This window comes from Ahaetulla prasina, chromosome 4 (assembly GCF_028640845.1).
Source record: "Ahaetulla prasina isolate Xishuangbanna chromosome 4, ASM2864084v1, whole genome shotgun sequence".
NCBI lineage: Eukaryota > Metazoa > Chordata > Lepidosauria > Squamata > Colubridae > Ahaetulla > Ahaetulla prasina.
In genome coordinates this window covers 58,964,205-58,985,845 of record NC_080542.1, presented here as the reverse complement: position 1 = coordinate 58,985,845, position 21,641 = coordinate 58,964,205, and the positions used below count along the sequence as shown (strand labels likewise).

Below are 21,641 nucleotides of genomic sequence, written 5' to 3'. Positions count from 1 at the left end.
TAGAAAACAAATTTGTAGCCTTTCCATGTGTTCCAAGGCACCTCTTTCTGGAGATTTTCACAGCCCTATATAATATGGTGTGTAATTATGTTTGCCTAAAAAAACTATTATTGCATTTAGTAGCTTAAATTATTTATTCTCCAATAAATTCCTATATAGCATGAATCTTGAACTCTTACATAAGTAGTGAACTCTGCATTATCACATTGCATGCAGGACTTCATTAAAATTATTTTACTTATTAGATTTATTTGCCACCCATCTTGCCTCGTTGTGAAAATTATAGAGGCAGGGGTATCCAATAACTTCATTCTGCATACAAATATGTATAAATTCTGCCTGTTCTTAATGTACTGATATTTTTCCAATGAAAAACATTTTGGATGAACTCTCAGATTATAGTTTTTTTATAGTTCTTCAATTTGTCCAAAAATTATGCTCAGAGGAATTCACCATTAAACTGAATAGAACTTCAGCCAAAGAGCTTCATGTACATTGCACAGAACATTATGACGATTGTCTACTGGCTTATTCCTCTCCACAATTTAATGGATTTTGGATCTGCCCAGCAGAACCTGACTAGAGCTTATTCAATTACAAAATACATTAGGTTTACACAGTTTAGTAAAAAAAATCTGTAAAAAAGGAATTTTGTAGCCATGTTATCTGAAAGTCAAATCAAACCTGAACTTGGATTGATAACTCTGATTTGCACAAATGTTTGAAACCAATCGTTGTTTGAATTTCCAAACGTATCACATACCGGTTGTTGCTTTTGTGTTTTCTTCTACTTGCTCAACTTTCCTATATTTGCAAACAATTTTCAAAGTTGTTTATGTTTTCTTTTTAACTGATGGTTAAAAACATACTTTAATGATTAAGAATAATTTTGGATCAGTTCTAGAACAAAATGCTGAGTTTGTTGGAAATGTAGAAATTAGTTCTAATCTCAGTTTTGCTTTATGCTTTCTTCATTTTGTTACTGAAAATACATTTTTATAGTATTACTGTAATTTAATTTTCCTTTTTCTACATGCATATACAACTGAAAACCTATTAAAGTTAACCCTCTTCAAACATTCATCATCTGAATGTTTAAAGAAAAAAGTGAATCAACAACAACCACACAACTTTCCTCAACACTCTCTCAAGATCTTCACATAGACAGCTGAAAATTCTGAATGACAGCTGCCCTTATATTAGCCTGAAGATGAACACAGACTTCCATGTGATATGGCACATTAACATACTTGCCTCTACATTTTTCAGCTGATGATATGGTTGTACATGGAACCTCTTTTGCTATCTAGTTTTAACATTAAGAAAAATGCCCAAGGGCAGCTATAAAATGCTAAAAATCTACTTACTTGCAAATAATACTTCCTCTAGATTTACTATGACAAGGTTTAATTTGCAGTGAACAAGCAACTGCCTTCCACATTTCTGGTTGGCATTTTTTAATATCAAGTACAGGGATATTTATAAAAGGCATCTTAATGCTTCCTTTTTCCCAAAGTTTCATATCATTCATAGCTCCTTGATCTGACTGGGCATTGCAGCTCCTGAAGAGTTCAGTAGGCCTTCAAGGAAAAAGTCATGCAAACATATTAATATATGTTTGTGTACTGCACTTGCATTTTAATGAATTTGCCTTATTTACAAAATATATAGCAATAGGAATAGCACTTAGACTTATATAGCACTTCACAGTGCTTTACAGCTCTCTCTAAGTGGTTTACAGAGTCAGCATATTGTGCCAAACAATCTGGATCCTCATTTTACCAACCTCGGAAGGATGGAAGGCTGAGTCAACCTTGAGTCGGTGAGATTTGAACTGCCAAACTTCAGCTAGCAGTCAGCTGAAGTTGCCCGCAGTGCTGCACTCTAACCACTGCACCACCTCGGCTCCTTAGAGCTGAAAACCACATTAAAGATATTTGAAGAAAAGCTAGATTTTACTTCGAAAAGAATTTCAGAAAGAACGTATATATTAAAGCAGGAAAGGAAAGCAGTACCTAAAGATACTGTTATTTTGACTATGTTAATTAAAAAAAAGCAGAGAAGCTAAAAACACAAGGAATTTAATTAGTATCAGAAATGTCAAGAAAATCAGCTAGCTAAATGTATATTCAATTACAGAAGTACAATTGTACAATTGTGATACAATCCACATTAAAAATAAGATTCTTAGACGGGAACTTCAACTATATTATAGATGGTTTTACATTATTATAAATATTGAACAGAGAATAAATTAATAGAGAGGATAATAAAACACCTATATTTTGGTATTATAAATGTAATTTTAAAAGTTTAATAATACAATTATTGGGAATAAGATTTTAATAGCACAATCCCAAAATGAAAACTATTAGGTATAGTCTTATATTAGAGGCAATAAGAGATGTGTATGAAAATACACATCTCTTTAGAAAGCTGATTTTGTGTTTATATATTCTGAAATACATGCTCCTAACCAGAACAGCCTATTTCAAATCTTGCTATAGGACAAGATTCAAGTTGTTGTGTCTCAAGTTATTTGAATGAAAGTTATGTGAAAGTTGGATTTTCCTTTCTTCTCTCTGTACATGCGCATGTAGACATACAAATACAAATCTGCCTAGATGTGCTCCAATCTAGTAGAGAAAATTGACAAGGCATATAGGCATATAGGCGAGGCGCCTCTTATGTGGGGTGCCCCAAGGGTAGGTTCTCTCGCTTCTCCTGTTCAATATCTATATGAAGCCGCTGGGCGAGATCATCCGTGGTTTTGGGGTGTCATCTGTACACTGATGATACGCAGTTGTACATTTCCACCCCTAACCACCCCAGTGAAGCCGTTGAGGTGATGTCCCGTTGTCTGGAGGCCGTGCGGGTCTGGATGGGGAAAAACAGGCTCCGACTCAACCCCGTCAAGACTGAGTGGCTGTGGATGCCGGCGTCCCGGTATAATCAGCTGAGGCCATCGTTGTCTGTGAGGGATGAGTCATTGGCCCCCACAGAAAAGGTCCGCAATCTGGGCGTCCTTCTGGATGCACGACTGTCGTTAGAAGAGCATTTGACGGCTGTCGCCAGGGGAGCTTTTTATCAGGTCCGCCTGATACGCCAGTTGCGTCCCTTCTTACACCGGGATTCCTTGTGCACAGTCACTCACGCCCTCGTCACTTCCCGTCTGGACTACTGCAATGCTCTCTACATGGGGCTTCCCTTGAAGAGCACCCGAAAACTTCAATTAGTTCAGAATGCGGCCGCGCGGGTGATAGAGGGAGCGACTCATTGCTCCCATATAACACCTCTCCTGTGCAGGCTGCACTGGCTTCCGGTGGTCTTTCAGGTGCAATTCAAGGTGTTAGTTACCACCTTTAAAGCGCTCCATGGCATAGGACCGGGTTACTTACGGGACCGCCTGCTGCTACCGGCGATCTCCCATCGACCAGTGCGCTCCCATAGGGAGGTTCTCCTTGGGGTGCCGTCGGCCAGTCAATGTTGGCTGGCGACACCCAGGGGGAGGGCCTTCTCTGTGGGGGCACCAACCCTCTGGAACATGCTACCACCAGGTATCCGTCAACTCCCTGATCTTCGGACCTTTCGACGCGAGCTGAAAACATTTCTGTTTCACCATGCAGGACTGGCTTAGTGGGGTTTTAATAAGGGTTTTTATTGGTTTTAAGTTCTTCAATCAACTCTAAATTTTCCTTTGTATTAATTGATTTTACTTTTGACTGTAAACCGCCCTGAGTCCTTTGGGAGAAGGGCGGTATAGAAATCAAAACAATAATAATAATAATAATATGGAACACTGGTCCTTGGTGCTTGATTGTTTTCTTGCATATGTTTCATTACCCAACTAAATAATATCATAAGTGCTAATAGGCAATGGAGTTTGCTCTGTTTTTATACTCTAGTAGCTTGCCCTGTCAGTATTAGTGGGAGCAGTCAGAATAAAATAATAACAGAATTGGAAGGGACCTTGGAGATCTTCTAGTCTAATCCCCTGCTCAAGCAGGAAACCCTATCCAGTGGTTCTCAATCTTTTCTTCACTGTGTTTTGTGGCCACGGACCAATAAGACTGAACTCAGGATTTAAAGCATAACATTTCTTCAAGTCTTCATTGACCTCCTGTGACAACACTCCGACCTGCCTGGGGGTTCATGGACCACAAACTGGGAATCACTGGCTCTATACCATTCCAGATAAGTAGGAGTCTCTTCTTAAAAGCTTTCTTCTTAAAAGCTTTCAGTAATGGAGCACCCAAAACTTCTGAAGGCAAGCTGTTTCACTGGTTTAATTTTTCTATTGTTAGGAAATTTATCCTTAGTTCTAGGCTGCTTCTCTCCTTGATTAGTTTCCACCCATTGTTTCTTGTCTTGCCTTCTGGTGCTTTGGAAAATATGTTGACTCCCTCTTTTGTGTGACAGCCCAAATATTGGAACACTGCTATCATGCCACCCCTAGTCCTTCCTTTCACTGGAATAGAAAAACACAATTCCTGGAACCATTCTTCATAAGTTTTATCCTCCAGACCCCTAATCATCTTTGTGGCTCTTTTCTGCTCTTTCCAGAGTCTCTTTTATAACATGGTGACTAAAACTTATTTAGTATTCTCAGTGTGGTCCTACTAAGGCTTTATAAAGCAGTTCTATTCACATAATTGTGATTGTATTCCTCTGTCAAGGCAACCTAGGATTCTACTAGATTTCTGGCTGATGCCACACACTATTTAAATGGATCTTGACTGACTTGAACACTGGGCCCTGTTTAATACTGGGCCCTATTGTCTACAAGGATTCCAAGATACCTCTCAGAGTCACTGTTATTGAACCAGGTTTCACCTAATCTGTACACATATATTTGATATTTCTTGCCTAAGTGTACTTACTTTTCTCTACACTGAATTTCATTTTGTTAAATAGGGCCCAGTGTTCAAGTCAGTCAAGATCCATCTGGATCTTAAGCCAATCTCCTGGAATGTTGGCTACTTTTGCCACTTTAGTTCATTCGCAATTTTGATGAGTTCCCCTTCTAAATCTAAAACTGAAGCATTTTTGAAGATGTTGAAGTGTACTGGGCCTAAAACAGAACTTTGGGGTACCCAACTGCTTACTTCCCTCCATGTAGATATAGTTCCATTAAAACTACACACTAAGTATGGTTTGTCAGCCAATTACAAATCCATCTGGTGGTGATGCTCTCTATCCCGCATTTTTTTTGGCTTACCAAAGTATGGTATGGCATGGCATGGCATGGCATGGCATAGCATAGCATAGAATAGCATAGCATAGCATAGAATAGAATAGAATAGAATAGAATAGAATAGAATAGAATAACAGAGTTGGAAAGGACCTTGAAGGTCTTCTAGTCCAACCCTCTGCTTAGGCAGGAAAGTCTACACCACTTCAGACAAATGGTTATCCAATCTCTTCTTAAAAACTTCCAGTGTTGGAGCATTCACAACCTCTGGAGGTAAGTTGTTCAAATAGGTTGTTGTCAACTTTGTCAAATGCCTTAACTGAAATCCAAGCACACCATGTCCGTTGCATTTTGCTGATCCACTAATTTAGTCAATTGATGCAGAGTCTTTCCCCCAGTTGATCTCAGGACAGTTGAAGTTCTCCATTACTACTGGGGTTTGTTTCCTACATACACTGTGTGCACAATTATTAGGCGAGTGAATATTTTGACCATATCATCATTTTTATGCATATTTTCCACCTCCAAGCTGTATAAACTTGAATGCTTAGTGGATATAAGCACATCAAGTGATGTGTATTTGTGAATGAGAGAGGTGTGGCCTAAGAGATCAACACCCTATATCAAGGTGTGCATAATTGTTCTTTTCCTCAGGCAAAATGGGCCAAAAAAGAGAGATTTAACTGACTATGAAAAGTCTAAAAGTCTTTCAGAAGGATGAAGCACTCTTGAAATTCCTAAGATATTGTGGTATGAGCACAGAACCATCAAATGTTTTGCTGCAAACAATCAACAGACAACGATCTCAAGAAACATGCTGAGAAAAAAATATGCACATTAATTGCCAAAGATTTTAGAAGAACTGAATGTGAAGCTACCAGGAACCCAGTGTTCTACTGGAACATTACAGAATATTGCAGAACTTGCATAAGCAAAGCAAAGCAAGCCGCTTTTGCTGATGAACTGTGTAGCCTGATCCCGGATGCAGATGCCATTTTCAGAGCAACCACAATTCAATGTGGCACACTCAAAAAATAGCAATTACTTCCAGGATAACATCATTTTGGGGATGGGAGCAAGAGATAGGCAGGAGAGTGCTGCAGCATTCTTGCAGTCAATCATAAAGGTAAACAACCACTGAGGCACTGCAGGTGCTATAACTTCAGGACCGGGTCATAAGGAGACCTTCAATTATGGGAGGATCCACCATAATTCCAATTGCTAAATAATGACTATTCTTTTATAATAGCTGTAAGTTGGCTTTTAGTCACAAGTGGTAGCTCTTATGTAATGGTCCCATCGGAGACCAGTTAGGAGGAGAAATTGGAATCTGGATTGTCTGATGGGGATAGCAGACTAATTCTTGAATACAGCTCGATTGTTTGGAACCCATACCACATTTCTGACATCAATACAATTGAATGTGTCCAGAAATATTTTACAAGAAGAGTTTTCCACTCCTCTGAATACAACAAAATACCCTATGCCACCAGACTTGAAATCCTGGGTTTAGAAAACTTAGAACTACGCCGCTTTCGACATGACCTGAGTTTAACTCATAGAATCATCTATTACAATGTCCTTCCTGTCGAAGACTACTTCAGCTTCAATTGCAACAATACAAGAGCGCACAATAGATTTAACCGCTCCAATCTTGATTGCAGAAAATATGACTTCAGTAACAGAGTTATTAATGCTTGGAACACACTACCTGACTCTGTGGTCTCTTCTCAAAATCCCCAAAGCTTTGACCAAAAACCGTCTACTATTGACCTCACCCCATTCCTAAGAGGTCCGTAAGGGGCGTGCATAAGAGCACAAGCGTGCCTAACGTTCCTGTCCTATTGTTTCCTTTCGTTATATCCAATTAATATAGTCATTACATACTCATACTCATATATATGCTTATATATTGTACAATTATTTCATGCTTATGTTTATATATACTGTGTGACAAAATAAATAAATAAATAAATAAAAATGCTGTCTAAGGCCCCTCAATCAGTGGGGGAGACTGGTTGGAGATTTGCCTTCCCTCAAAGACACAAGGGAGAATTGGCTGCAAATAGCACGGGATGCTCTCAGGCAGCAGATTCCCTCTGATGAGGAACAGCAGTCTTCCCCACTCGATCCAAGGGCATGTAGAGTAGAGCAGAGGCAAGCTCAAAGGAAAGCTGGGGGTTACTCAGGAGATCGCTCCTCCCCTTCTCACAAGCTGTTATGGGTTAACTTAAGGAGAAGCTAGGGGGGGATTTGTCTTTGCCAGAAACAATTGTTTGTTTTGGCTTACACTGCCAGTGCTTTGACTCATGTTCTTTGTCTGTGCCTTGCCTTTATCTTGTGGATTTGCCTTTTGCCTTAGAGACTTGCCTTTGGCCTTTGTACTGGACTCTGGACCTTGTTCTTGAGCTTGCACCCTCTCTTTGGACTTCCTTTGTTGTTTACTCACTTTTGAGGACTGAGGGCGACTGCCGTCAGGGTAGTGTGGGATGGAGCCTGACTGGGCCATTGTAGGGCTGTTTGTTGTGGCTTTTAATCAGAGCAATAAAGGACTCTAGTGATGCCTACCTCTGCCTAGATGACCTGGATCATCACATTCTGTTCATTTTTTGATAATTCTCATCAAATACAAGTGGTTCTCGACTTACAACCACAACTGACCCCAAAATTTCTGCTGCTAAGTGAAACATTTGTTAAATTAATTTTGCCCCATTTTACAATCTTTCTTGCCTCAGTTGTTAAGTGAATCACTGCAGCTGATATATTAGTAACCCAGTTGTTAAGTATATCTGGCTTCCTCATTGACTTTGCTTGTCAGAAGGTCACAATGACCCTGGAACATTGCAACTGGCATAAATATGAACCAGTTGTCAAGCATCCAATTGTAAATTATGTGATCATGGGGATGCTGCAACAGTAATAAGTGTGAAAAAAAGGTCATAAGTCACTTTTTTCAGTGCCTCTACAACTTCAAACAATCACTAAATCCTTAATAGTCCACTACAAGGACTACCTGTACTAGTATTTATATAGTAGTCTGTGCTGCAAGGTGAAGGTGAATATCAAGGAATTAGAAAGCATTCTAATCAGGAAAGCATTCAGGAAAGCATTCATAAATATAAAAAACTCATACAATGTTATAACAGATCTTCAAGTTAATTCAGATATAAGCTTATACAAAATCTGAAATCTTTTAGGGTTTATGGATTTGTTTGATCAAAGTCTATCCTTGAGGACTATTTCTATTAATATCCATGCCACTTTGAAGTGATGCAGAAAGACCTCACCAATATCTCCAGACTAATCTAGGTCTACAATATATTCCCCAGACAGACCTTATATTCTTACCCAAATAATTTCAATAGGATTTGCATGGTCTGAATTCCTTTGCAAGAATATTTTTTCCTCTATATCAGTGGTTCCCAACCAGTGTGCCGTGGCACTAAGGGGTGCCGTGAGATCTTTTGAGGGTGCCGGGAACTTTTGAGCTACGGAGATTTTAAATATCTATTTCCTTATAAGGGTGCCGGGAACTTTTGAAAGGCTTTCCAAGGGTGCCTCAAACAAGAAAAGGTTGTGCCTCAAACAAGAAAAGGTTGGGAACCACTGCTCTATATAAAGGAGAAATCACTCCCTTACTCTCATTGCAGTATTCTGTGCTGATCACAAGAATCATCTCATCAATCTCATTATTACTACAACAACAAGAATTCTGCTCCCAACTGTGGTTCAAAATTGAGAACTGTATATGACTTTCTGTATATGACTTTCTGACTTAACTAATTCCTAAATTGCAGCCATAATTCCATTGCTAAGCAAGGTAATTGTTAGTAGTTGTAAGTGATCATGACTTTTTTACCCTGCCAAAAAAGTAAGCAAATCACAGCAATTAATCATGTCATAAAATGAATCTGATTTCCCATTGACTTTGATTGTCAGAAGCCAGCTACAAATGGCAATCACCTGATGGTACCTGCAACCATCATAAATACATGCTGGTTGCAAAGTGTCTGAATTTTAATCATGTGACCATGGGGATACTGCAGTTGATTGTAAATGCAAGGACCAGTTGTAAATCGCTTTTTTCAGGGTCACTGTAACTTCTAACGGTCACAAAATGAATGGCCTGTAAGTCAAGGCCTACCTATACTCTTTGCTTCGATGTAGTAACGTTTAAGGTTTTGAGTATTACCAATTATCCAAAACCACACTTCCCAGCCCATTCTCATTTTATATTCTGCTTTTTATTTTTTTTTTTCACTTAATCTTTCTATGCTGAGAAGCAGGGATGAAATGCTCCCAGATCGGACCAGATTCGCATGATCCGGTAGCGATCGTGATTAGTAGTTCGGCGATCCAGTAGTGAGGGCGGAGCAAAGCTCCACCCACCTGCCCAGCGCGTCATTACTTCCTGGTTTTAACCAGGAAGTAATCTGTTTTTTACCTTCTGCACATGCACAGGTCTGAATGCGCATGTGACGCATGTGACACATGCGCACAAACGAAGCACATGTGTGCACACAGGGTGTGCACTCCTAAACCAGTAAGGAAGGTAAGTAGATTTCACCCCTGCTGAGAAAATATAATTTTCATTGAGTAGATTAAAATTAGATTTGGTAAATTGTTAACTCATCATTTAAAGCAGCAAATCAGTAGAGCTTAATTTCTGAAATACAGCTAGTCCTTGACTTATGAATACAATTGAGTCCAAAATCTATGTTGGTAAGTGAAACGTTTGTTAAGTGAGTTTTGCTGCATTTTTTCACTTTTCTTACTATTGTTGTTAATTGAATTATTGCAATTGTTAAATTAGTAACACAGTTGTTAAGTAAACACAAATCACAGGACTATCTGTGGTTACTAAGAAGCCAGACTGTTTTTGAATTAGCTTTTTCTTGTTTATAACTCTGTTTATAGTTTAGATAGTAAGAGGGGCCATAATGAGATTGATCTAATGCTGAGTCAGGAAGACCTTAAATTGTTTTCGTTAGATAATACACTGAAAGTACATTTGCTATTCCAGGAACTATTAGGTTTTATTCAGTCATAGCAAAATGGCCCAGTGGAATAGTACAAAGCATTTAGAAGTCTGATAGTACTTATACTTTTGGAAGTATATAATGAATTCTTTTCAGGATGATAAACTACCATCATCATTCTATGAACTATATGTGAGATTGATTTTAGGGCCAGGTAAGAATCCTAAATTTTGTTACAATTTGATATATGGGACTTAAAGATTTTTTGGAGGAAGAAGAAAGGGCAGATCCGGTTTGTTTGAGCTGTGGTTCAATTAAAGGTTGGTATTTCTGGTGCTGTTCAATAGATACTTTGATGGACTGGGTTTAATGGTCTAGTTTGTAATATATATATTATTACTTTTGGCATATAAATAAGGATTTATTATAATAAAGAGTTACAATTTTTGGTGAGGTTTTTTTCAGGCCCAAACCCAAAGATGCAAGCCCAGCAAGGTCCAATCAAGTTTAATTTTTTAATTGCTTTAAACCTCTTCCCCCCTCCTACATCCAACTTTGGACTAATACACATTGTCTACAAATTATTTATCCTGAAGAAGACTCTCAGTCTACAACTGAAGTAAATTTTGAGATACAGGACACAATTCAATTTCAGTTCCAGGAAATTTATCTTGAAAAAGACTCTCAACCTCCAACTGAAGTAAACTTTAAGATACAGGACACAATTCAATTTCAGTTCCAGGAAATTTATCTTGAAAAAGACTCTCAACCTCCAACTGAAGTAAACTTTAAGATACAGGACACAATTCAATTTCAGTTCCAGGAAATCCAATAGCAGAAACAGCTTTATTTTGAAGACTATTTGCTCTACGGAGGACAGACTAAAATGCTCTTTTGTTTTTTGCCTTCATTTTTCAAGGTAACATTGACTCTTCTAATACAGTTCAAATGAACCCTTTAACAAAGTAAAAACAAATGAAACAGATCTGTGAAAATGGCTCACCCAATTTTGCTCTAATTAAAATATTTTTTAAAAGAGAGAGTAGAAAATCAAACAGGCAATCACTTAAATTTCCATTCCACCAAAAATCTGTATATAGTGGTACCTCAGTCCTCATCAATAATCCATTCCAGTAGACACACCAAATACTAAAACTGATAGGTTCCAAGAAAACCATGTGACTTGCCATGTGACTTGCTATTTTGGTTGGAAGAAATAGTGAATAGAGAGGTAGATGACATTAGCAATTTCTTTCTTTTATGTCGACTACCAGGAGACTACCCCTCCATGGATTACTTCCTTGTCGTGGCGAAGGGGCTTGCGTAGCTCAATGAAGCTATGAGCTATGCCGTGCAGGGACACCCAGGACGGACAGGTCATAGCGGAGAGTTCTGACAAAATGTGATCCACTGGAGAAGGAAATGGCAACCCACTCCAGTATCTTTGCCATGAAAACCCCATGGACAGTATAAAAAGGAAAAAAGATATGACGCCGGAAGATGAGCCCCTCAGGTCGGAAGGTGTCCAATATGCTACTGGGAAAGAGCGGAGGGCTAGTACTAGTAGCGCCAGAAAGAATGAAGCGACTGGGCCAAAGCCGAAAGGACGCTCAGCTGTGGATGTATCTGGTGGTGAAAGGAAAATCTGATGCTGTAAAGATTTTTTCTCCATAGGAACCTGGAATGTAAGATCCATGAATCAAGGCAAGCTGGATGTGGTCAAACAAGAGATGATCATGGACAAAGCTAGGGAGTTCCAGAAAAACATCTACTTCTGCTTCATTGACTATGCTAAATCCTTTGATTGTGTGGATCACAACAAATTGTGACAAGTTCTTAAAGAGATGGGAGTACCAGACCATCTTATTTGTCTCTTGAGAAACCTGTTTGCAGGTCAAGAAGCAACAGTGAGAACTGGACACAAAACCACTGATTGATTCAAAATTGGGAAAGGAATCTGGCAAGGCTGTATACTATCACCCTGTCTATTTAACTTATATGCAGAGCACATCATGAGAAATGCGGGTCTAGAGGAATCAAAAATTGGAATTAAGATTGCAGGGAGAAATATTAACAACCTCAGATATGCAGATGATACCACTCTAATGGCAGAAAGCGAAGAGGAACTAAAAAGCCTCTTGATGCAGATGAAGGAGGAGAGTGCAAAAGTTGCCTTGAAACATTAAGAAAACTAAAATCATGGCATCCAGCCTTCTCAATTCCTGGCACGTAGATGGGGAAGAAATGGAGGCAGTGACAGATTTTATTTTCCTGGGCTCCAAGATCACCACAGATGGGGACTGCAGCCAAGAAATTAAAAGACGCTTGCTTCTGGGGAGGAAACCTATGGCAAATCTAGACAGCATACTAAAAAACAGAGACATCACCCTGCCAACAAAAGCGCATATAGTCAAGGCTATGGTTTTCCCAGTTGCAATGTATGGCTGTGAAGAAAGGCTGAGTGCCAAAGAATTGAGGCCTTTGAACTCTGGTGCTGGAGAAGACTCCTGCGAGTCCCTTGCACTGCAAGGCGAACAAATAAGTCAGTCCTAGAGGAGATCAACCCTGACTGCTCTTTAGAAGGCCAGATCCTGAAGATGAAACTGAAATACTTTGGCCACCAAATGAGAAAGAAGGACTCACTGGAGAAGAGCCTAATGCTGGGAAAGATTGAAGGCAAAAGAAGAAGGGGATGACAGAGAACGAGGTGGCTGGATGGAGTCACTGAAGCAGTAGGCGTGAGCTTAAATGGACTCCAAAGGATGGTAGAGGACAGGAAGGCCTGGAGGAACGTTGTCCATGGGATCACGATGGGTCGGACACGACTTCGCAACTAATAGCAACAACCACGAGAAAGATGAGCACCAGGACAAGATTTCTGCTTCAAAATCTGTTGAAAATCAAATTTTTGGGTTTTGAAGCAACTGAGTGTCGAGGTATATTTGCTTTCTTAGCCCCAGTTCTTAGATGCTATATGCTAGCCTTAGCTGTTATTCCCTTTGTGAGATCTAAAATGCCACTGTCAATCAATCAGACTAGAGCTGGAAGGGACATTGGAGGTCTTCTAATCCAACTCTCTCCTCAAGCAGGAGACCTATACCAGGTAGGTGGCTGTCCAATCTTATCTTAAAAACACCTACAACTTCTGAAGGAAATCTGTTCCACTGGTTAACTGTTCTCACTGTTAGGAAGTTTCTCTTTAATTCTAGGCTGCTTCTCTCCTTATTAGTTTCCATCCACTGTTTTTCTGTCTTGCCTTCTGGTGTTTTGGAAAATAAATTGACCCCCTCTTATTTGGACACTTACAAGCGAGCGCAGCTAAAGGTGCTGCTGTGCACCTTATACTCTGGTGCGTCTTATACGCAGAAAAATACGGTAAGTATATAGGCAGTTAACTGTCCATGCAAGTGGCTCCAGAGCAGATTTTTCCAGTAGAGCACTATAACAGCATGTTTTAAGACAATGGCATCATTTTATCATGAGTTCAATGTATTTTAGGCTCATGCAATCAATTTTATGCCCAGCTATCATAATAAACAGAAATCAAAAGAGATAATAAGCATTATAACTACAACAGGTTACCTTCTAGCAATAACCTAACTGTCTTACAAAATTGGATAGATTCTGGACACTGCACCTGAAAGCATCATAAATCTGGCATTTGCCCAAGTGATCTTATCCACAAACTGGTCAGCAAGCTTGTCAGGCTATTATTGCTGCAATGCACATACTTGGGGCAGGTATCTTCTTCTCCAATAAATCAAAATAGAAGATAGAAATAAACTCATTTCATTTCTTTATGATTTTAATGCATACTGTATATGGACTTCTGAATTAAAATATATATATATAGAAGAGTTAGAAATTGTAGGAAGACAATTATCTCTCTGCAACATCTAAGAAAATATTTTTCAAATTACACAGTTCCAGAATTAGCAACCATTAGGATCCAACATACTTACACATTTCAAAACAATAGTTTAAAAATATTGAAAAAACCTTTCTTACCTGTTATTAAAATTAGTGCAGAAAGTAAGATTTCTACAGCCCAGCTGACAAGGTTCACGTACATCTGCTAGGCAAGTCAACATGGAAACTTCAACAGGATTATATTCACAAAAACGATCAAATTCTTGCCAGCTTTGTGTATTGCCCCAGCTGCTTGTATAAAGTTTAGTGCATACATCTCTAAAAAGAGAAGAGAAAATGTATATGAAATAAAAGACAAGAAAAATGAATTTTTTTAAAAAATTTATTTACATTTATATCCCGCCCTTCTCCGAAGACTCAGGGCGGCTTACAGTGTATAAGGCAATAGTCTCATTCTATTTGTACATTTACAAAGTCAACTTATTGCACCCCCAACAATCTGGGTCCTCATTTTACCTACCTTATAAAGGATGGAAGGCTGAGTCAACCTCGGGCCGGGCTTGAACCTGCAGTAATTGCAGGCTGCTGTGTTCTAATAACAGGCTTCTTACAGCCTGAGCTATCACGGCCCCTATAATATTATATAAATGTTTTATAAGTTTAAATGTTCTTTAGCGTATAGTTCATAAGACTTTTTGTCCCAAACATAGAAAGGAAAGCATATTAGGGCTGCACGAAAAGCTGTAGAGTTTTAATTATGCCCAAGCTATTATTGATATTTATTTATTCATATTTTTTATTTATTCATATTTTTATTTATAATAACTATATTATATAATATATATATATATATAATAACTAAAAAGAGTTGCTAATAACCTTTTGAATAATTACTGAAATTAAATTCTACTAAGCCTACCAAGTCTTATCTGTGAATGTCTAGGACATCGCTTAGAACCACACTATTTTCTTCTTGTGTCTTTAAGAAGACACTGTTTCTGTTTCTTCCTAAAATACTAAATACAGTTGATGTTTTTAATATTTATTTTTTATTTTCAAAATAAAAAGTTTATTAACATCTGCAAATGTAATCAGTTCCCTTTCTATTCCTTAATCTAAATAGTTTATGAAAATGTTGAAGAGTACTGAGCCTAAAACAGAACCTTGGGGTACCCTACTGCTTACATCCCTCCATATAAATGTAGCTCCATTAAGGACTATATGTTGAGTGTGTGAGTGAAGTCTCTCCATCCTTCATTGCAGTGCACACCAAAGATAATCACGAAAGAGAACCAAGATGCAGATCCAACCACAAAATGGCTACTAATGCTACTGCTAATGCTACTCAACTCTACCTATGGTCGGTCTAGTCCTGCAAGTACAGGCAAAAATCTCTTATGGGAATTTCTTAGAAAAAGGAGAAGTGGAGCACTGGAAGGAGAAATATGAGTTTTTGAAGAAGGCTTCTAATGAGTTCCAGATGGTTCACCCATTGTCTTCTAGCATCTCCTGCACATCAGTTGCCAACAACTACATTCAAATTGCCTGGAAACTGTGAAATCTAGACAATGGTGGACAGATTAATAGATTAACAGAGTTGGAAGGGACCTTATGGGTCATCTAGTCCAACCCCCCGCTCAAGCAGGAGAAGGTGGTATGTACCAGGGATATGCATGAGTAGCAAAAAATGCCTGACATGCCAGGCTAATAACACTTCCTCAAGAAATGTTGTCCCCAAATCCCATTTCCAGCCTAGCAGTGAAATAGCTAAAGGAAAAAAATCTAGGTGCTGGAAGTGTTGAACCCTCCAATGCAGGGAGCTGCCACAATACCACCAGGTTCTACATCCGCGCCTGCCACAGTCCCTACTGTGCCTGTGACACTAGATGGAGACACAGTGTAGTAGCTGGTAGCCCTCTATAATGATGATGTGGCTGAACTGGGGCACTTTTAAAGTAGGAGATAAGATTTACCCCTCCGCTAAATTCCTGCAGTCATGACAACCCTGCAGAAAACTAGGACCAAAATATGTAGGGCCTTTCCCCATTACCAGGTTCATAAATCCAGTGACAGTTAAATTAAAACTGCCAAAAAGACTTAAGCACATTCATCCTGTTTTTTATTGTAGTCTACTGAAGCTTGTCTCTAGTTCGCTCTTGTGGCTTGACACAAAACCACCTCTCCCTCCAATTATGATAGAAGGGGAACAACATTTTGAGATTAAATAAATTCTGAATTCTAGACTCCATATGGGGAGGTTACAGTACCTTATTCTGTGGATGTATTTCTCTCCCACAGAGACTGAGTAAATTGAGACCAGCGATGTTTGTTTTTCTGCCCGCCTTGTTTAACCCACCAGTTTCATAATAAATATCCCAATAAGCCAAAAAGAGATCTGCTGATTTATGCTGTAACTAATGTGCTTCCTATTTTTTCTTTTGTAGGCATATCCATTTTTAGAGGGGCATGTCATTCTCCTTCTGGCTCTACATGGCATCTTGCCAGCCTGATATTAGCAATGGGGGAGAGAGAGATTGGAATGTGGTTGGACAAGATAGATAGGGGATTGGGAGTGAAACGGTGTCAGCCCTGAAAGTGAGTTACACCAATCCAGCATAAGGTCAACCAAAAAAATGTGGAGATGCAGAAGTTCCGAACACAGGGTCTGACTTCTAAACAATCTGAGAACTTCTAATTGGGCTTTGACTGATAATGGGGTAGCTATGGGGAAAAGGGGAAATTAACTGCATTTTCTTCATGCCAAGCCAACAGATTCTGCCTTGCTACTTCTAAATTCGCTTTTGTTCTCAGTAAAGTATAATCTTGGAAAAACAATGAGCCAGATATCCTTGCTAATCAATTCAAGTGAGATAGATGACACAGTTAAGGATAACAATGAGAATTTTAGTAGTATATAGTTCTCTGACTTTTATACAGAATTTTGAACACATTTTCTTTTGACATTAGCAAACCATCTTACGAAAGTGGTGCCATTTTGTTACGTTGTTCCTTTCATTTTGTAAATAAGAAAGCCTCTTTTATTAAACTATTGATAGACGTTCCAAAGCTTTCTCAAATTGGTTCTCTTCATTTAAAAAATGTACATTGTTTAAATATAAGCAAATTAATGGCTAAATGAAAATTTGTTTTTAACAAAAGCTTGTAGGAATTAAAACAGAGAAAAAGATACATTAACCTGCACAAAGAAGTATTTGCTTTGGAACAACAGTGCAACTTAGCACTATCCAGAACCGTTGAGGGTGGTGGATGGAGTGTCACTCCAGGATGAACAGATCTTGAGCTCTCCAAGAAACATTGCCAAAGTGGATCCTGTGGAAGAGGCATTGTTTTACAGCTTTCAATAAGCCCATCCACAATTTCATGTTCTGTTTTCATTGACATCAGTATCTTTTTACAAGCTGTTTGGCAAACATAATCTTCGGCTCTATCACAACAGTATAAACCTATAAGGAAGAAAAACAAATATTGTTGTCACCTCTGTGCATATGCATAAGTACTTATACCTTCTACTAAAGGTATCTACTGTTTATCTTTTTAATCTACATTAAATTCTTGTACAATACTTCATTAATTTATTACGAACTGTTTGTGACTTGGTAGTGTATGTGTGTGTGTGTGTGTGTGTGTGTGTGTGTGTGTGTGTGTGTGTACCGCAAGCAAGAACACACCAGCTTTTTCCTTCTGAGCAAAACTAATTTCTTTACTAATTTTTTTCCCCCTCAAGTAGACTGAAGCATTCTCGGAAATCTATTTCATGTCTTCAGTCAGTTGTTGCAATGAAGGGGAAATGAAGTCAACATACTTCAAGATGAGTGCAGGCATTAGAAACTACAATGCTGGCAAAATACAAAATTCTTTGGTCTTGAATCACTGCTCTGAATTTAATATAAAGGTTTGTTTTTTCCCCAGATAATGCCTACCTGAAATCCACAGGTTTCTTGAGTTTGTCAGCTATTCAGACTTACTGAATCTTTGATTCTGAGGAGTATTTTAAAGAATGAAGTTTTAGGAGATACTGTTTCCAAATTCTGTACTTCTATTATCTAGCATCAATTTTTGGATGGGTCCCCTTAGTGGAAACTCTCCTTTACCGATTTGCATGGCTAACTGGCAGTATTTTCAATTACATCTACTAAGATCCCAATTTGGCATGCATTTCAGACTCAGAAATATCTACTCTACTACAAGTAATTATTCAAAAAGTTTAGAATTACTTTTTTAAAAATATGTTAGGATGAATCAAGTTGATGTGCAAATTTTAGAATCTGCAGATTAGAATTAAGAATTAGAGGTTTATATTTTGCCTAGAGAATGGAAAGTTATTAACATCAATATTCAAAACTTCAATAGATTTTGTATTAACTTATTCAACAAAAAATAATATTTTAGATTTGGATTCCATCATGCTTATATTGTAAATCACATGTTCTGAAATTAATGCTTTATTTCAATATGATTTTATCATGTAAGTATAATGTTTCTTACAAAAAGGAAGTTAATTCATATATTAATTTGTTAAACTTAATATTCTCAGATGCCCATATTATTTTAAAATATATTCTTAATGCATGAAAAGTCAAATCTAGATAAAGAAGTAAGCTCCCTGTGCTCTATTTATAAATACAGGACAACAAATTTTTCAAGTTCTGCTTCTTGAGAACTTTAGATAATTATGATATACCCCTTCAAACTGAACACAAATATAATTTCAGAATGATTATATCAGGTCATCTTGAGAAATATGAAATTAATTTTAATTACTATTACTATTTAATCGCCTTGTTTCTGATCTGTTGCATGACTTCAACAGTGTTAAAGGTATTTCATTGCTGATTTTCATTTGTACTCAATGTCCAATGCATCTCACTACAGTGTCCAATAGTCACCAGCACTGATAGATTCCACTTGCCCTGATACCATTTTTCCATTATGGTAATGTCCTCCTGAAAACTTTCACCATGTATGTCATTGACTGCATCTAAATTTTCAGGAAAGAAGTCCAAATGTGAATGCAGAAAAGGAAATCTCCAGTGACATATAGGACCCTATGGTTTTGTATTCCTTAACAGGTTTGTCAACCAGCTGAATGTAGTTTGGTGCTTTGTAGTTGCCAAGAAAATTCTCAATGACATTCTTGAATGCTTTCCAGGCAATTTTCTTTTGCCCCATTAATCGAACTTCAAACTGCTTGTCATTGATGACCTTCCTTAGCCTTGGCATCAGTTATTCTTGGAAACATCTGTCTCAAATAACAAAAATCTTAATCTTCCTCGTTTTATCACTTTCACAAATTTTTCATCAATTCAAGTTTAATGTGAAGCCAGGGCAAAAATATCTTTGTCAGGTCAACTAGAGGCTCATCTGCGATGTTTTTAATCTTCTGGAATCAAATTCTTTTGGAATGGTCATTTTTTTTAATGTAATGCAACTCTCTCGCACAGCTGTCTCGTTCAAAAATGTAACAAAAGTATTTGCTATATCTGAGTGCATTCCAAGTAGTACTAAATAAATTAATTGCTCTGCTCCTTTTCCAATAGATAGTTTCAATTTTGGGGGCGCTAGGTATTTTTTTACCCTAGAACAAACCTTGAACTATTAGAAGAAGCTCACTGCTCCACTGGCATTAAAACAAGTACAAAATAAATGGTCTCAAATCTGGCTAAAGTTATATCTGGACTTTTGGCCTCTGAGTCCCTCCTTCAAATATATATCCAAAACTATTCAGATGAACAAAAAGGCTATCCTAAATATTCTCCCTTTGCCAGGAAAATTCTTTTGAATGTTTTTATATTAGTTAAGATTCAAAAAAAGAATTACAAAGACATTCTGAAAATAAAGAAAAGATAGGATACAAGAGATAATTGGAGGAATAATACTAGCAGCAAAATTTAAGAACTCCAGCTGATTTTGGTAATGAATAAATCAATCCTTTAGAGATAAACATATTGGTATTATTGCACAAGAACCTGTGGATAAATGGGAGATTTTTACTACATCTTCAAAATGGAGCCCTCTATAATCTCAGATGTGATTCCCTCTTGCAATGACCTTCTGAAATGGCCACCAGTGTCCATAACTGATATTAAAGATCTTATTGCCCAACAAAACAAGGAGAAACATCTAGTGATAATTTTTATCCTGCCAAAAATAAAGACAAATAAAGATTAGTGGCTCTAATATGGGCCACCTTATTTACACATATTAAAACACTAGAAAGTTCCCATCTGACTGGAACAGGCCACTATGGTACAAATATACCGAAATATATGAAGTAGACATGACCCTACAAATTAGGTCTATTACTTTATTAAACAAAATAAATTATTTTTATGCCAATTTCGATGGCTAAAACTAAATGTCTATAAGTAGATTATGTATGATATGAAAATATTATCGCTGAAGAATAGGCTAGATTTAGAAAGGAATGGGCATTACTGCCTGGCAGAAAAGTACTCTTTTTTGCAACTTTTGTTACTTTTAAATTAGCTTTTCATTTAATACAGTGTAGCCTGAGACATTCCATATTGACAAAAGGCTGTTCATGCTATTCAGTCACTTTATTCTAACGTCTCGCAGGAATTTAGACGTCCTCTGTAGATATAGCTATCTAAACCAGTTCCAACATACAAGAGTGTAAAACAAGATTGTGTATTATCCCCATTACTATTCAATTTCTATTTAAATCCAATAATTCAATCTCTCATTGTTTCAACCCATCATCTACCCACTGGCTAATCATGCAATCTAGGCACTACTTATATCGATGATGTTATTATGTCTATTTCACAGGTGACAATAGGAAAAGCATTTATTTAGGGCATTAGCTTTATTCTACAGAAAAAATTAATTATCAGAAAACCAAGATGTCAGTTTTTGCCTGACATCATAAAATTCACAAATGGCAATTAAATGGAACTCCTATCAAACAGGTATGCACCTATAAATATCCTGGATTGCAATTTCATCCCTCCCTTAACCTGGAATTATCATTTTTCTTACTGGGCAAGGATTATAGCTAGTGTAAAATTTTACCATTCAAAAGGAAACCATTATGTTTCTGCACCTCACGATGTCTACCAAGCTAAGTAATCCCACAACTTTTCTATAGCTTCAAATTTACTCCTTTACAAAGCTCAGTATCATCCAAACCATACAAAATAAGTTTATTAGAATAATTTCAATAATCCTATATAATAAAATATGACATTATGATTAGAAATAGGCATAGTTCCAATAAGTGCCAGAACATGGTATATTTTTCTTACCTTCTGGCTAAAGTTAATTCTATTCCTTATAAGTTTGGCCCCATTAGTATTTAGTGATCGCTTTAAAAAGTCTAAATAAAATTCAGTTGCTGGGCTTCTCTATGGAAGATGTATGCACATTAGGCTCCAATAATGCTAGAACTGCCTTAAGCAATAATTGGTACATAGATTTCCAAACAAATCTAAGTAATGTGTCACATTCCATTGTTTATCACTGCTCCCAAAACAGTCTCCTCCAGCCACATACTAATCATCAATTCCAATTTTAAAATTTTGTAAGGCCTTCGTTTTAACCAGGCTAGAAATTATGCTCTC

At 37.6% G+C, this 21,641-nt stretch overlaps 1 protein-coding gene across 5 annotated transcripts in view; it reads right to left on the bottom strand.

The window, feature by feature from the left end:
• The window catches only part of RECK (reversion inducing cysteine rich protein with kazal motifs), a 113,998-nt gene that overhangs the window by 50,551 nt on the left and 41,806 nt on the right, over positions 1-21,641 (bottom strand). For 4 of the 5 annotated variants that reach the window (XM_058181138.1, XM_058181142.1, XM_058181141.1 and 1 more), the window contains 3 exons: positions 17,237-17,504; positions 14,179-14,358; positions 1,368-1,580 (listed from right to left, as the gene is read on the bottom strand). In XM_058181138.1, coding sequence (XP_058037121.1) covers positions 1,368-1,580; positions 14,179-14,358; positions 17,237-17,504 — 661 coding nt within the window. The remainder of the gene's footprint in view (positions 1-1,367; positions 1,581-14,178; positions 14,359-17,236; positions 17,505-21,641) is intronic. The other variant, XM_058181139.1, reaches the window with a different exon arrangement.